Source organism: Lycorma delicatula, chromosome 13 (assembly GCF_047948215.1).
Source record: "Lycorma delicatula isolate Av1 chromosome 13, ASM4794821v1, whole genome shotgun sequence".
Lineage (NCBI taxonomy): Eukaryota > Metazoa > Arthropoda > Insecta > Hemiptera > Fulgoridae > Lycorma > Lycorma delicatula.
In genome coordinates, this window is record NC_134467.1 from 41233679 (window position 1) to 41251971 (window position 18293).

The 18293-nt window shown below is 31.0% G+C and overlaps 1 protein-coding gene across 1 annotated transcript; it reads left to right on the plus strand.

Moving 5' to 3' along the window:
- Window positions 1–4270: 4270 nt before the first annotated feature.
- Window positions 4271–16765, plus strand: LOC142333590 (uncharacterized). The gene is made up of 5 exons (XM_075380913.1): window positions 4271–4352; window positions 7514–7590; window positions 9542–9937; window positions 14190–14609; window positions 16533–16765. Exons 2-5 carry the CDS (start codon window positions 7533–7535, stop codon window positions 16631–16633), a joined length of 975 nt encoding a protein of 324 aa, XP_075237028.1. The 5' UTR covers window positions 4271–4352; window positions 7514–7532; the 3' UTR covers window positions 16634–16765.
- Window positions 16766–18293: the final 1528 nt, after the last annotated feature.

The window sequence follows — 18293 nt, forward strand, 5'->3', positions numbered from 1 at the left end:
CAATATAATTATTTAAAAAGTATTTTAATTATGCACTTGAAAAAATATACAACTATATGATTTTGAAATATGTAGCATAGAATAAAAATATTATTTATTGGTTATTACGAAGAATTATTAGAAAACAGTAATCAATTATTGATCTAACCAATACTAATTAATGAAAAAGAGTTAAAAGAACCATACCATTTAAAGATAGAAAATTCCTTCAAAATATTAAAAGTCCAGCATAATAAAATAAATGCCGTGACGAATTGGGAAGGATTTTTTTATATAAAGAAAAAATATATGGAATATATATATGTATATGTTATGTCTATTCATAAAAATGAATATTATTGGAAAACTACTTTTAATTTATTATACTTATAAATTTTACTAAATATAAACTTATATACAACTTATAAACTTTATATACAACGGATCGTGTACTACGAAGAGACGTACAATAATTGTGCAAAGGTCAGAAATTACACTAAGACAATTAATAGAATTAATGTATTTCAAGGAACAATACACCTAATTCCCAAATAAAACATTCGGCGGCTGCTGATTTGCAGTCTCAAGTATTTCTCAATTAAGTATTTTACAATACGATACATATATAACAATAATCAGTAAAAGTAACTATAATTATAAAACCCGTATAGATATTTGATTAGCAACAGCATTCTGATTTTTAAAGGGTGACAAATTATTAAAATTCATTTTATCTAAATCTAATCTTTTTTTTGAAGTTTATAAACAATTCTGACTGTTCAGATTTGTCAAAAATGAATTCATTAATATCTAAAAATTTGGGATGCCCGAAACTTTAGGACATATTAGGATTTTAGGGTTATCCCTAGAATTAATCTATACTATTATTTAAGAGAAAGATATTTTTTTGTTCCGGATAAAAAAAACTACATGATCAATAGCAACCTAATTTTTACCCCTGTTTGTCATTATTGAGAAGCTTTTTAGATATATTTCCTCTAAAAAATTTGGAAAAAGTATATATATTTTTTAGCAGTGGGAATTTTCCGATTGAAGAACAAACTTCAATGAATTCAATTAATAAATTGTGAACTGTAAATGTGTATCCTTGTATGAGCTGGGTTTGAACACAATCATTGATTATGAGTATCTAAAACTCAATTTCTAGATTATTTGAAATTCCAAGTTCGAAGGGTTAAAATAATTTTTTTTTTAAATTCGAATTTAAAAGGATTAAAAATAGATTTTTGAATTTTTTTCGAAAACTTGATATTTTTTAATTTCAATGGTGAATGCAATCTTCATATCAGAGCTGAAGAAGGTAAAAAAAATTTGGAGAATTAATCTAACTATTCCCTATCCCGACTACAGTAAACGAGATATTAAGTAGATTTGGTCTTGGAAATACTCTGCAAATAAATATTTAAAAACCAATTTTGGGTTTTTTAAATTCCGGTTTTTTTTTAAGGGGTGGGAAAGTGCTGTGTCCCAACACAGTCGTTGCCACCGTTACTGTATGTGTGACAGGCTGCAGTTACATACCGTTACTTGATTAATAAACATAAAATTAAAATATTGACCGCTACGGCAAACGAAAGAAATAACACATCGCGGGTGAAGCTGCGATGAAGAATAGTAATATATTGTCCTTGAAGCGTTTTCACTATTTTTATCTTCTAATTTACTATTTTTATTTTTCCTTTTGCGGTAGAATCGCTAAAAGATATTATATTACTGGGATCCACCGAATCAAATTTTAATTAACTTCTAAAAGTACATAATTACAATTCTTATCTGTATTACTAGATTTAATAAATTTTTGATAATTTATTACTGGATTAGATATTAATTTAGTGTAATATCAATATATTAACTACTTAGACCTATAATTTTTTACCTTTCTGCTTCTAATTTTTTCTGTAACATGTACGTATTTCAATTCTGATATAATTATGATGTATTCTGCATCTATTTTTGTTGGAACAGAAAAAAGTTATACAAATATAGTCTATTTGTTCTACGTTTGGCGATTTAAGAAAATAAATTATATTCTTAAAACTATTTTTAATAAATTCTAAAATTCACCAATTTTCACCAATTTTTTTTTTGTTTCAATGAAAATCCATTTACATATTATTTGGAATCTTTTTCTATTTCACTCATTTACTCCTAACCGATTGAATACTAGGTTTCAGCGTTGCTAGTCTACTAAAAGAAGTTTAAAATATTATTACACAAATTATTTCACCGATTAATAAAATCTATTAAATTTCCTAATACAGTAAAAAAAAAATTATTTTATTCGTTTTTAGGTTTGATGATTTATTGCTAGATTTGAGTGTATAAATATATATATAAATGAACACAATCGGAAGTTTGATAAAACATTAACAGAATGAACATTACGGATCTTCACAAAATTTAACTAAATTTTCACATTCCATTTACCCTTTTTCAATTTCCAAATTATCATTTTTAACATATTCCTTTCCCACGTTTTCCCTCTTCTTCACCCTTTCATTCCCCCATTTTTCTTTACCATTTCCTTTTCTCACCTTTCCGCTTTTATTTTTTCTCTTCCTCCTTTCCATTTTGTTTTCCTTGTTTTCCCTTTTTTTCCCCCATTTTTTTTCTTCTCTATTTACCTTCTTCCCGTTTACTTTTTTTATGCCTTTATGTCTTAAAAATAGCACTGTTTTTCAAAAAAAAGCATATGTTTACCTGTTTCGGATGTATTAGCTTAGGTATATAAATAGTAGGCATATAAAAACACGCGCGTATTTGAATACAACCTTGTTTAAAAATTTCAATACAGTTGGTGAAGAGTTTTTGGAATTTAAATTTTGAACAAAGGAATATTTATATTTTTATTTATATAGATGAACAACTTATTACTTAATTATTTAACACTATCTTCTATTAAAATTAACTACTTTATTGATCTAATTAATAATATCTATATTAACAAAGTATTGATTATTGATTTCACTTAAAATATCATGCTGTTTATAATTATTTATTACGATTAATAATTTATGCGGTTGTTTAGCGGCAGTTTATACTTTATACCGAATCGCTTTATTTTTTCTCGAAGAAACGAATGAGCATACGTATCTTAGTTTAGTTTATGTTACAGTTATATACATTAAAAGATTATAAAAACGAAAATAAAATACAAAATGTCTGTTTTTTTGTTTTTTTTTTTAGATTTTTAAACGAAGAGAAAATGGTTTACATTAAATTGGTGTTAATAATATTACGATTCCTTAGTATTATATATTGGGAAGCTTTCTGTAGACAAAAATGAAGATGATGCGGCTTCATCTTACATATAATCATATATTCCTTATATACATATATCTTCATATTTGCAATATAAATACCGGCAGAGGTAAATCGGGTATTTATGAGTTAAAGACAAAACTCAAAAAGAGCTTTTATTTAAATAAAAATCAAAATGGTAAAACCTAAACGCATGAAATTTCAAGTATATTGTGTTGAATTTTTTAAACCGCTTTTGCTATCTACTCGGGTAGAAAATATTTAAAAATGTATATAATTTTCTAATTTCAAGCGCCATTACTTTAAAAGTTTGTAAGTTAATCGTACAAGAGTCACACACCATAATAATTTAGCCTTCTGTAAGAATAACAAACATCGTTCCAGGTTTACTAGCAAAAGCGACGAATGAATTCATTCAAATATATAATTACATTTCACAATTCTACAGCAATCGAAATGCAGTTAATATTTAGCACTACAAGCCTTAATTTGGCCTACCAATAATTTCAAAGGAAGCCACCCTAACTTTTACTTCATCTGTCTTTATTTGCTTCACATTCATAAGACTGAACGGGATAGATAATGTAAGGGAAGAAAACATTTTTTTTTAATGATTCAACAATACAAGTTCGAAGTTTGTCCATGCGGATTAGAAATGGAAAATAACTGAAAATTTTCTGTAAAGTGATTGTTGAAACAAATACTAAGTTTTCTTTTCTGTGTGTCACAATTGAGTAATATAGTATAATAAAATATTTGGGGTTTTTTTAAATAATAAGAAAAAATTATTGTTTTTAATATTGCACAATATAGCGACATTTAAACGATATACGTTGTTTTCATCAAACGTCTATTTTTATCTTCTTTAATGCAGGTACGCTTTTAATTATGCGAAATACACGTCAGTATATACGTTCTGACGTCACACAGAAACTATTCAAAATGGATATAGGGATATTTAATAGGTACATATCTTTTACGTAAGAAACGTACTTTATTTTCACAAAAATCAGTATAAAAGGAGGTGCTGCAATGATTAATTTACGATTTGCATCTTCTCCGGCTAACTAGTGAAGCCTATTGGAGTTCACGTAATTATTATTTTTATTATGTTACTGCTAATATTCAACATATTTAATTTACAAATTCTATTAACATTATTGCAATAATAAAATAAATTTTAATTTAATAATAATTTAATATTTAAGTTAACATGATTTACTATTATTTAATTTATATCTTATTATTTTTTAATGTTTGATGTACATTGAAACGAATAAATAAACTTTTATATATATATATATATATATATATATACATACATACAAAGTTTCTATATTAAAGAAAGCAATTATGCAGAATATACACAAGAGTAAAAAAATTAAAATAACTGACACGTCAACATTTTAATCTTAAATTTTTTATTATTCCTTAGTTTTATCAAACGATATTTTATTTCCTAAAATGTGTAGTCGTCACACTTCCTGTGACGAGTTGGAAAGGATTTTTTTTTGGACATAGAATATATATTTATAAGTTATGTCTATTCATAAAAATGAATATTATTAAAAAATTACTTTTAATTTATTATACTTCTAAATTTTACTAAAATAGATATACATGGTTATATATTAATAATAAATAATATTGTATGTCTTCCAAGAAACCGTATATACAACGGATCGAGTACTACAAAGTGACGAACAATAATTGTGCTAAGGACAAAAATTACACTAAGACAGTTATTAGAATTAATGTATTTCAAGGAACAATACACCTAATTCCCCAAATAAAATATTCGGCGGCTGCTGATTTGCAGTCACAGGTATTTCTTAATTGAGTATTTTACAATACGATTACTAAAAGTAAATACAATCATAAAGGCCGTTTATTTTTGATTAGCAACAGCATTTTGTTTTTTAACTGGTGAAAACTTATTCAAATCCATTTTATCTATATCTAATGTTTTTTTTTGAAGTTTGTAAACAATTTGACTGACTGACTGACTGTTTTTTTATGAAAAGGAAGGATTTTTTTATGCAAAGAAAAATATATGGAATATATATATGTATATATATATATATATATATATATATATATATATATGCATAAGTTATGTCTATTCATAAAAGTGAATAATATTAAAAAACTACTTTTAATTTATTATACATTAAAAGCCGTATAGATACTTCATTAGCAACAGCATACCGTTTTTTAACCAGTGACAAATTATTCAAATCCATTTTATCTAAATCTAATGTTTTTAAGTTTATAAACAATTTTTGTCAAAAATGAATTCATTAATATCTAAAAATTTGGGATGCCCGAAAATTTAGGACAGATTAGGATTTTACGGTTATCCCTACAATTAATCTACACTATTATTTAAGAGAAAGATGTTTTTTTTTATTCCCGATAAAAAAAAATTACATGGTCAATAGCAACCTAATATTTACCCCTGTTTGTCATTATTGAGAAGGTTTTTAGATATATTTCATCTTAAAAAATTTGGAAAAAAGTATATATATTTCTAGTAGCGGAAATTTTCCGATTGAAGAACAAACTTCAATGAATTCAATTAATAAATTGTGTACTGTAAGTGTGTATCCTTGTATGAGCTGGGTTTGAACACAATGATTGATTATGAGTATCTAAAACCCAATTTCTAGTTTATTTGAAATTCCAAGTTCGAAGGGTTAAAATAATTTTTTTTTTAAATTCGAATTTAAAAGGATTAAAAATAGATTTTTGAATTTTTTTCGAAAACTTGATATTTTTTAATTTCAATGGTGAGTGCAATCTTCATATCAGAGCTGAAGAAGGTAAAAAATATTTGAAGAGTAAATGTAATTTATCCCAATCCCGACTTCAGTAAACGAATTATTCAGTAGATTTGGTCTTGCAAATACTCTGCAGATAAATATTTAACGGCAATGCCGCAATACTTTTGCGGCAGAATCGCTAAAAGATATTACATTATTGGTATTCACTTAATGAAATTTTGATTAACTTCAAAAAGTACATAATTACAATTATTATCTGTATTACTAGATTGAATAAATTATTGATAATTTATTTCTTGATGCGATATTAATTTAGTAAGTTATTATCAATATATTTACTACTTAGACCTATAATTTTTGACTTTTGTAATTCTAATATTTGCCGTAACATGTTCGTATTTCAATTTTGATATAATATTAATATATTCTGCATTTCTTTTTGCCGGAACACAAAACAAATTATAAAAAAGTATAGTCTTTTTGTTCTACATTTGCGATTTAAAAAACAATTACAATCTTAAAACTATTTTTAATAAATTCTAAAAATCACCAATTTTTTTTTTGTTCCAGTGAAAATCCATTTTCATACTATTTGGAATATTTTTCTATTTCACTAATTAACTTCTAACCGATATCATACTAGGTTTCAGCGTTACTAATCTACAAAATTTGATCGAATTCTCAATATCTTAAACGAAGTTTAAAATATTATTACACAAATTATTTCACTGATTAATCTATTAAGTTTCCTAATACAGTAAAAAAAAAAATTATTTTACTCCTTTTTAGATTTGATGATTTATTGCTAGATTTGAGTGTATAAATATAAATGAACACAATTGGATGTTTGATAAAACATTAACAGAATGAACATTACGGACTTCACAAAATTTAACCACCTTTTCATTTCCCATTCCCTTTCCGCTTTTCTTTTTTCTCTTTCTCCTTTCCATTTCGTTTTCCTTGTTTTCCCATTTTTCCATCTTCTCTTTTTACCTTCTTAATCATGTGTTTACCTGTCTCGGATGTATTAGCTTAACTATATAAATAGTAGGCATATAAAAACACGCGTGTATTCAAATACAACATTGTTTAAAAATTTCAATACAGTTGGTGAAGAACTTTCAGAGATTTAAGTTTTTGAACAAAAGAACATTATTTATTTATTTAGGTAATTACTTAAAACTATCTTCTATTAAAATTAACTGCTTTATTGATTAATTAATAATATCTATATTAACAGATTATTGATTATTAATTTCACTTAAAATATCATGTTGTTTATAACTATTTATTACGATTAATAATTTATGCGGTTGTTTAGCGGCAGTTTATACTTTATACCGAATCTCTTTATTTTTTCTCGAAGTAACGGTAAATCTGTATCGTAGTTTAATTTATGCTACAGTTATATAAATTAAAAGATTATAAAACAAAAAAATATATAAAACGTCTGTTTTTTTTTTTAGATTTTTAAACGAAGAGAAAATGGTTCACATTAAATTGGTGTCAATACTATTGCTTTCTGTCGTTTACTATAATGAAGGTAAATATTTCTTATTTATATTACAAAAATTTAAACAGTAGTAAAGAAAACGTTGAACCCCGTAACACAAAATCTGAACGGAACAATTATTACTTTCCTGCTATCATAGATCTAGAAGAGCGCTCTCAGAACGATTTTGATCGCGTACCCCAAATAATTATTAATTTTACCCCATAAAATATAATATAAATATATATATATATATATATATATATATATATATATATATAATCCAGCTATTTATTTATTTGAAACAATGTAGGTTCATTCAAATTACATTTCAAATTTATTTTTTGCACTGGAATTTAATGAGACAAATGTTCTCATTAAATTCGGTACGCTTACTAGTTAACTTACTTCGTACCTAATTCAAGTACCGCATGAATCACACCCGGTTGATTATACTGTTAGTCTCTACTACTGTCAGTTTAATCTGTTTATTAAGGGGAGCATTTTTTTGTAGATGAAACTTCGTTTAATTTGAGTAGTTAATAATTGGAACGATTACTAATGGTGATCCAAAAATCCTCACACCTTTTTACGATCAGTACACCCACAGAAAATTGGTGAGTGATATGCAATTTCCAGCCGAAGAATTATCGGCCCCATATTCTTTAAAAATACTCTTACAGCAGTCCTCTACCAAAAAAATTGTTAACCAACTTACTAACAATTTATAATTAAATGATAAATTTGTTGATTCAACAAGAGGGGGTCACATGGAAGACGGAAAGGGCAACGATGGACGTTCTGAGAAAGAGAAGTATCTACGTATGGAGAGCAACGTCATCCGATCTTTCTCCTGCAGATTTTTTTTTTTGTGGGATATCTTATCGTTTGTGTATTGAAACATAATCCACGCCCCATTGATGAACTGAATCCAGCATAACTAAAGAATTCCGAGAAATTAGAAGAGTTTAAAATTAATTTAAATGTCAGGAAAAGAATTTTGAAAGTGTATGTTTGGAGTGTCGCTTTATATGGAAGTGAAACTTGGACAATCGGAGTATCTGAGAAGAAAAGATTAGAAGCTTTTGAAATGTGGTGCTATAGGAGAATGTTAAAAATCAGATGGGTGGATAAAGTGACAAATGAAGAGGTATTGCGGCAAATAGACGAAGAAAGAAGCATTTGGAAAAATATAGTTAAAAGAAGAGACAGACTTATAGGCCACATACTAAGGCATCCTGGAATAGTCGCTTTAATATTGGAAGGACAGGTAGAAGGGAAAAATTGTGTAGGCAGGCCACGTTTGGAGTATGTAAAACAAATTGTTGGGGATGTAGGATGTAGAGGGTATACTGAAATGAAACGACTAGCACTAGATAGGGAATCTTGGAGAGCTGCATCAAACCAGTCAAATGAATGAAGACAAGAAAAAAAGAAAAAAAGAAGAGTTTACACTTACAAGGGAAAATGATTTCTTCACTTAATTCGATTACTCTTCGTCATAAATTATATTTTCTCATTTTCACCTTACTCTTATTCCCAAAAAATATATTTTTTTTGTGTCTTTATTCAAACTCATTTCCTTGTAATTAGATTACTTCATTACATTAAAATTAACCATTGGTTTTGCATTTAGGATAATTCATTTAATAGTGGGGAATAATAAGCTCAATTTTTTTAGTTTTTCTTCCTCAGTATTCTTTTTTTTTAATATCTACAGTTTAGTTTAATCGATTTTTATGGAACGTTGAATGATTACTTTTGATTACGATGCATTGATTTTATTTAATTTCGGTTATAATTTGTCAATTCGGACATCAAATGTTCCGTATCTCATATTTTAATAAAATAATATTTTACACGATTCTTTTTTGCACGCTTGCATACTTTATTGATTCATTTAATTTTCTCGGCAAACTCGGTTTGATGGTAGTTACAACCGAATAATCTAATATTTTTTCTGAGCGAAATGAATTTATTGATGTATTTTGTTTGTTTTCAGCTTCAGAGAAATCTGCTATCGATAAAGCCAAGTGGGAGGAATATTATTTAAAAGAAAAACAAAATATAACTGACATATTGAACAGGCCGCAATTATATCATACACAGATAAGCTGTTATCTTTGTATACTTGCTGAAATAAATAAAAAAATAGATTCAATTAAACTTTTATCAAATGCGAATGATCAGATAGAAAATTTTAACAAATTTAAATCTGACATGAAATTATTTAAGGAGAGATTCGAATATTGGCACAATTTATGTGATAAAGGCATGCCGACTAATACCAGAAAGACATTTTATGAGATTTATACTACTACACATTACAAAGCAACAATTCAACAAAAAACACCTTTCAATGTTGAAGTATGCATGCAAAGATTTACTAGAGCAGAATGTAAGTATTCGTTTCATATAACGGGAATTATTTATTAAGCATATTTTTTATATTACTATTATCCTATCGACCAAAACTTTCTTCTTAATTTACCTACAGAACCCATTAGGTAATATATATGTTACGGTAATTTTGATAAATTTTGGTGTTTATGTGTAAAAACGGATGAATTTGATTAATCATAATCAAATTTTGGAGAATTTAATAAACATACCGGTCACTTTACATACTCTGGAAACTCTGTTGAGGAGAAGTGAACGTGATAGGTTGTGTTAAATAGTGCTCCTGCGTTAGTGTGTGTTAAACGTTCTTGTGTGTTGGTGTTCTGCTTCGTTTCCGGCCACCTATGTCCTTCACGATGTGACCTTGTCAACATCCCGTTAGGACATCTAACCAGACCTTCAACCGCATAACAAAGCTATTCCCAACGACCGCGTAAGTTTTAAACCATGGTTTAAAAACTTTTATTTATATCTATAAGTTAATACTTGTAATACTTGTTTATTATTTATAAATTAATATTTTATTGGTGAATATAATTGAACTTTTACAAGTAATTTTACTTCTTGATTAACCTTTTTACTTTTATTTTAAATTTTTTACGACAGATCTTTCATCGAAGTCAAAAATAGTTAATTAAATTAATATTAATTTAAATTTTAGCAGTACTCTTCAGACGATTCTTTCTTAATTGAAAGCTATCTAATCCGAACTTATCCTTCTCTCTCTCATTCTCCCGCCCGGAGTTTTCTGATGGAGGAGAGGATTACGGTGTGAAAACAAGAACACTTTTAAGCGTAGGTCGGTAACCACGGGTGATCAACCCTCCGAGGAGCCGAACACTACGAGGGGCAGCTCTGAAACAACAGTTGCCATCATGGAGGTTAGCGATGGAAATTCCTCGCAACCTCCGGTATTTTTTCTTTCTTTTTCCTGTTTAACCTCCGGTAACTACCGTTTAGATAATTCTTCAGAGGACAACCTCCGGTACTAGGCGGGAGAAAACCCCACCTGTCATGTTGGACTGCTCCAAGTAGTGGGCAACGCCGGCGAGAGCAATCTCCGTCATTATAAGAGGGCGCCTAGTAGCCAAACGTACCGGGCTCTCTGAAAGGCTTCAGCTAAGCAGCGAAGGCGACTTCAGAGAAGTACAGAGTTTTCTGCATTCTAAGGGAGTCGCCTTTCACTCCTTTCAGCTCCCAAAAGATAGGTAGCTCAAAGTGGTTATCCGGGGCATCCCTTATGGGGCCACCCCGGAAAAGGTAAAAGAGGAGCTGACCTCGTTCGATTACGAGGCAGTTTTAGTTAAAAAGCTGACGACGAGGGACGGAAGGGAGACCACCACGTGCCTCGTCGCCTTAAATCGAACGATGCCACCAGAGGCATTTATCACTTGAAAAACTTATTCTATTGTAGAATTAAGATGACCGCAATTGTGTCTCGCGGGGGTCCGTCCCAAATGCCAAAAGTTCGGCCACTCGTTGAACTATTGCCGCAGAGCACAGCTCTGCGTGAAATGTGGGCGAGACCACGAAGCCGTGGTCTCGAAACCACGAAACCATGAAGCCGCGCATAGAGCTTGCCTCGTATGCAAATTGTAAAAGGCCGCACCCGGCCAATTACAGGGGCTGTCCTTATTATAAGGAGCAGCTGAACAAGTAAAAGGTCCTTGGGCCACGATGACGGTGGATAAAGGACAATCACCTACCCCGAATAATATTCACGTCAATTTTGTACGTTGGATATACTCCGAATTGCTGGAAAACTGGAAAGGTGGTATGCGTACCCAAGCCTCGGAAAAGTCTGCTCTTTCCCCAGAATTGCAAGCCGATTTCCTTATTACCAGTTTTGTCAAAGCTATTCGAAAGGATTTTCCTGGACAGACATAGGCGACATTTGGGAAAAGGAGTACGGCCTGAGCAATGTGGGTTGTGGGAGGGCCACTCGACGACCCTCCAACTGGTTAAAATAATCGACACTCCTGCCTGAGACCTAAATAGAAAAGCGGTAACTACAACCGTATTTCTAGATGTGGCTAAAGCCTTGACAAAGTTTGGCATAGCGGCTTGCTATATATACTCGCAGATACGACGATTCCCTGCCGCTATGTCAGATTGATACGGTCTTATTTACTAGACCGACAATTTGTTGTACGTGTAGGGGGAACATTCTTCTCCACCAGAGACGTAGTCGCTGTAGTCCCCCAAGGAGGAGTGCTTTCGCCGTTCTTGTACACGGCCTACGTCAACGTTATGCCGCTGTCGGAAGGAGTCAAAACAGCTCTATACGCATACAACACGGCATATTATTATGAATCCGGAAGTGTAGTTTACGCGATCGAGGGACTTCAACGGCAACTGGATCTATTAGAGCCGTGGCTCGATATGTGGAGAATCAACGTCAACGGTGAAAGATCGGTGGCAGTGATGTTCACGTACAAGACATGTGCTCCAGCCAGGCAGCTGGAAAACTCAGGAGAGAAAATCCTCTTTGGGAAAACAGTCAAGTACCTGGGAGTAGTCCTTGACAAACGGCTTACATTAGAGAACATGTTAAATATGTGACCCAAAGGGCAAAGGCCGTATGGGTCTAACTATACCCAGTAATGAACAGTGCCAGCCCATATCCACTGGCAACCAAATTGCTCATTTTTCGGCTATACGTCCTGCCAATTCTAACATATGCTTACCCGTCATAGTGATCTTTGTTGAACTGCACGCTTCAAAATAAATTAGCACCCACACCGTCCCACGAAGAGACCATAATTTCATTTAGTCAGCATATGCGACTCCATACGCAGAACGGGGCGCATTTCTCCCTCCAAATAACTAGAGCTCTGGTAGGCGCACTCCTGCTAGCCCATAGGTCCTGGTACCGAAAGTACTCCAGCAGATGAACTGAAGGGGAATTACTCCGAAAGAACACCATGCCTTCTTAAAATTTCGTATATTTAAACTGAATCAACGAGCATACGAGGAAAGATATTTTCTTCCGTGTACAAAATACTGAATTTCCAACAAAATTATTCCATGAATGCACCTCAGATATATTCTTTCGGATAAATTATTTAAAAACTCCCTGTTTACTGTTTGTTTCTCTTTAGCACATTTTTGAATCTTCAACATTTCATATCTTTAATGCTAACTTGGGGTTTCCCCTCAGTTTTCAATTTGACTACATTATGCGAATTACTGAGCACATTCTTTTCCTTCTTATAGTGGATGTTTTGTATTATAAAGGCGTCGCCTTTTTTAATTCTTCGAAATTAAAAACGATCAGATTTCTTTTTTTATGCTCGTGTTAGCGGAAATCTGTTCAGTTAACATAATCTTTATGCAATTTACTGGTTTACAGCAGAAGAGAACGTAATGCAGAATGCTAGACATGGAAGGTAAAACTCTTTTCCAAATTATACATAAAACCAGGACATACTTTGAAAATAATACCGAAGAACTTAAAATGTGCTGTGAAAATGGCAGACTATATATGAATAATGGAAAGCATTTTCTAGAAAAAACATTTTCTATCGGTATCGAACGATGAATTCTTTGTTAGGTTCCTCTACAATGGCCTCTTTAAACACGTGAATCTGTAAAAGTAAGAAATTCAGAAATAAATCTAATTTATCATCCTCCGAATGAAGTCAAATATGTTACTTGCTGCGATCGGTAGGATGTACCACTGTGTGTTCACAAACGGCCCTTTTTAGGAAACAAGTTGTTTGCCCTCTAGCAGTGCATATCTAAGTTGCCTGCGGCGTCGTTGAATCTATCTCCTACATGTCGTCAAAGTTTACTTTTTCATTTATTGTTATTTATTCAAAATACGGCTCGCGAAAAGACTACAAAAACGATCAGATTACTGAATATCTGGTTGTTTATTTAGAAAACATTTTCACTATCAAAAGAAATGAAAATACTCGTATTTTTCTTAAAAAAAGTCATTGATAATAACTATTTCAGGTTATATTGAAATGGAAAATTCAATTTCAAATTTTTCCCTTATGTAAAAAAAAAGGTTTATTACAGTTTTATCGGCATCACTGATGACCGGGACGCCTAATGCGTATTACGTCAATACTGTTTTTTGTCAAAAAAGTAGAAGAAATTACAGATAAATAAAATAGTTTTAGTTTTTCACTTATCGTCTCTTTGTTCTAAGTTATTTACCACTGAAATGACTGAGGATTATAAGTCTCCTTTAAAATTATAGATGTTATTATACATATATATATTTTTTATTTATTTTCCAGCCGGTATTTTGGATTTTGATAAAATAAAACAACGTTATGAAGATGATTATCTAAGTCACATGATTTTTCAAAATCAACATAATGCAAATGTTTCGAATAAAAATTGTATGAATTGTATTAAAGATTTTGTAAATTATGAACTACAAAGGTGGAATAAAATTGAACCAACAGTACGTTCTTCTATAAATTCGGATAAAATGATAACAGCTGAACAGCTGGACACCATGAGAGATATATTTATAAACTATAACAGGTATATTGATGCAGTGCAGTCATGGATCACTACATGTTCGAGTACTTCAACATACGATGTTACGAAAAATTTTCAATCAGGACCTGAATTTCAAAAAATAAACCCATTAATATCATACGGAAAAAGTGAAAGAATGGAGGAATGTATATATCATTATATTAATGAAAGTAAGTAAAATTAAACGTAATGTTAAGATTATTTGTCAAAGCATAGAGAGTCAACATCACAGATGTTGACTGATATTGACAGGCGACTGAAATGTCCTGTCTACCCAGTTCATTCTTCCGTTAACTATACCATAAGCGCTGTATTTTAGATGCTGTAGGCAGTAAAACAGCGCGTATTTCTGTTTACTCTTTCTTTACTTTACCGTGTAACAACAAAGGGATACGCACAGTTTATTTAGCTACATGAACTTCAGTTTCATGCCTTTAGAGAAGGCTCAAACTGAATTAATATTCTTATAATATTTTCCAGTTACACCAGTAAATATCTAAAATTGAGAAATTGTGATAAATTTCATGATTCGGATTAATTAAACCATACTAATTAACAAAATCATATCAAAGGTTACGGACTCGTGTCGTACAAAATTACAAATTATTAAATTCATTTAATAAAAATTATAATTAAAATTCTATAATACAATATTGGATACATTGATGGGTGAATTAATACTGTGAATATTTGACGTGAAAAACAGGATTTGAATAAGTTTCATGAGCGATCAATTAATAATGTCCGCCCAGAATATTCATAAAATATTATTCTAACCTCTACTAGAAAGATGCTACTAGTAAAATATTAATTGTAAAAGAATCGTGGGTTGTTTTTAGTACTGTGATTAAATATTGGTCATCCTGACCACCGTAACGGAACATATCCGCCTTCTGAAAATCCCCGTCATCACTTTACCCAATCAGTTACTAGCTGTAACAGACTTTATGAAAGATGGACTTTTCGACTGCTAAACATCATTGGCTACCAGAGTCATCAATCTGGCATCTGTCACGATGCCAAAGATGCAAATGTCTGGACAGGTAATTCCATCAGTGTGTTCTTTCCCCTTTACGGCAGAAAGGGGAAAGGCGGCCTTGTAAAAGGCGGCAGAAGTACTGCCGCCTTTGTAAAAGGCGGCAGTACTTCTGGCTTCTTGCAATTTCGCTCATCTAGTTTAATTTGTGGCACTCCCAACTAACTCGCTGATCCTTTCGTGGAAGCGCGTTCCCCTTGTCTATCTATAAAATCAAATTACTTGAAAATAGTTATTTTCCTTAACAACATTTTAAACTGAACTGCAATATCAAATATTTATTTATTTCAGTCTACTGAAAAAATGCAAATACTATTCTCTCATCCATTAAAAAAGTGTTTTTCGTAAACACGTAAGTTTTCTCCTGCGGATTTCCAAATTGATTCGTACTTTGTCAAAAACAATCTAGAGATTCCATCGACACACCGCAGCTCTATCACACAGTTCTTAATACAATCTACTTCTATTCTGAAAACATAATAGCTAAACTAGTCGGATCTAGCTGCCGAAACGCCTATCTTGGTGAAACAAGCGCCCAACCAGGCCCCTAGCCAAACGGGTAGTCGGTTAGATTAAAAACATTACAGTCATTAAAACTAGTACTTCCGCCAAACTAACATAATTTTTCATTTCTATCAAACAGCTGCTAGTCGGTAACAGGAAAACAATGACGTAAAATGATGGATTTTGTTTTTTAACGCTTATAAGTAAAATATTTAATATATTAGTTTTAATAATATTTTTTTAACTAAAGATAAGAAAAAAAATGCCTTCACAAAAGAAAAGTATTCTTACTTATAGTTTTTTTTTATGTATTAGTAATTCGTGTTACGCATTGTTTAAATGTTTTACTTCTCTTTAATAAACAGTTACGTTAATTTTACCAAATTATATTATGTTGTTGTGAACAAGTGTTATCGAACATCGATAATCTCCAGACAATTTTCTATCGTCGAGATATGAAAAATAAAATTAGTATCTCTCTATTTAGCATCATTAGTGTCTTTCAATTTTATTAATGTTTTTTTTTATAACTAATTTTTTCTTTACATTTCAGAGAGATACAGAAATTTATTAGCGTCTACAGGGAAAAAGGTAAACGCTGAAGATGAAGTTGAAACTAAGGTATCTGAGCTCATACACCAAATTACTTATTAATAAGTAACTCTACGTGGAAACTCGATTATATGGAAAATTCGAATTAAATATTTTATTAGGAATTCGAATTTCTTGTTAAATATGTAATATGAAATCGATAATAAATAAAAAGTAAAAAAAAATAAAACGAAATTTTCTAATTTAATGTATTTATCACCTTTCCTGATTTATCATAAAATATTAAAATCTATTTTCAATCTATTTTATTTTCATTTACTTCTGCTCTTAAAAAAATGAAGGTTTTTCGGGTTTGTCTTTTATTATTTTTTTTCAATATAGATATTTAGAAATGTAAGTTTTTAAAATTAAGAAATTGAATAATTTCGTTGATTTTCCTAAACATGCGACCGATCAAAACGCCGGTTTAGAGATAATTTCAACAATCGATAAGATTTTAAAACTGGGTGAAACAAAAATAATCGCAACCGGTACTACTATATCACTGCCTAAAAAATATAAAGCGCAAATAATACCTAGATTGGTTATGGCGATAAGTTATGGCTTTACAGATGTGAATTCACCAGGTACAGTCGATACTGATTACCGAGGTGAAATTAAAGTCGGTCTTATTAAATTGGGCTATAAGGATATTACAGTGCAGTGGGGAATAAGAATCCCGCAAATGATAATATCTTAATACAAACGCCTATCGTTGACGGAAAGCGTAACACTAGATAAAACTGAACGTAATGGTAAGGGTTTTGGTTCGACTGATTTTATATAGTAGTGGGAGTGCGCGGGGCTTAGGTCACCTGATCAGAATACTGGTCTCTGATTGGCTGCTGTGCGTCAAGCAGTCATCTAAATCTGTTGTCCCTGGATTTGATTCTTGTTCTGTCCGGTTGTTAGGTTATTTGTGTCCGCATACTGACAAAAGTGGTTTTTGCCTATTTTTTAACTGTTTGTTGGAACGTGTTAATCTAAAAATTCTCTTCAAAGTTGGTGACAAGAACCTCGTTCTGAGTTTTAATATGCCTGTGACGCTCTTGCCAGTAGTTGGTAATGTTTTAGATAAGGTTCTGTAATTCCGTTTGAATGAGCGTTTTACAAAAAAAAAACAAAAATTTGCTGATTGACTATCAGTATGGCTTCGGTTCAGCCATGGGCACAGAGGGTGCTATTATATGTGCAATGTATTTTTTGGATATATCAGGAGTTTTAAAATTTTTCGATGTCCATCTGCTTTTTTTTCAATTACAAAGGCCAGGTTGCATGCGGATTAAGATCGAGGTACTCAAAAGTTATTTCAGAAACAGAGTAGTTCTTCTTGGGAGTGACGCTGGAATAGAAAACACTCTGTCTTAACATTGTCTGTAGTGCAGTGTATTATCAATCCTTCTCTGGGTATTCCAATTCAAATCGCTGATGCGGTTGAGATTGCTCAGTCGTTGCAAAATCACTGATTATGGATTTTATGGTCAAATGAAACTCAAGGAAACAGATCGAGTTATGAAAAGATAACAATTTTTCGGGTACGGAAACTATCTAATTTGTGGATTCCACACGTAATAACCACCGGCAAAAAAAAGAAAAGTTCCGGCACGATAGTTGTCGATATCTTTACCACTATCCCAATTTGCGTTATATTGCCAGAAACACAATTGAAATAATTTTAATTACATTTATGTAATAGGATGTAAATTAGTCTCATTTACGTAAG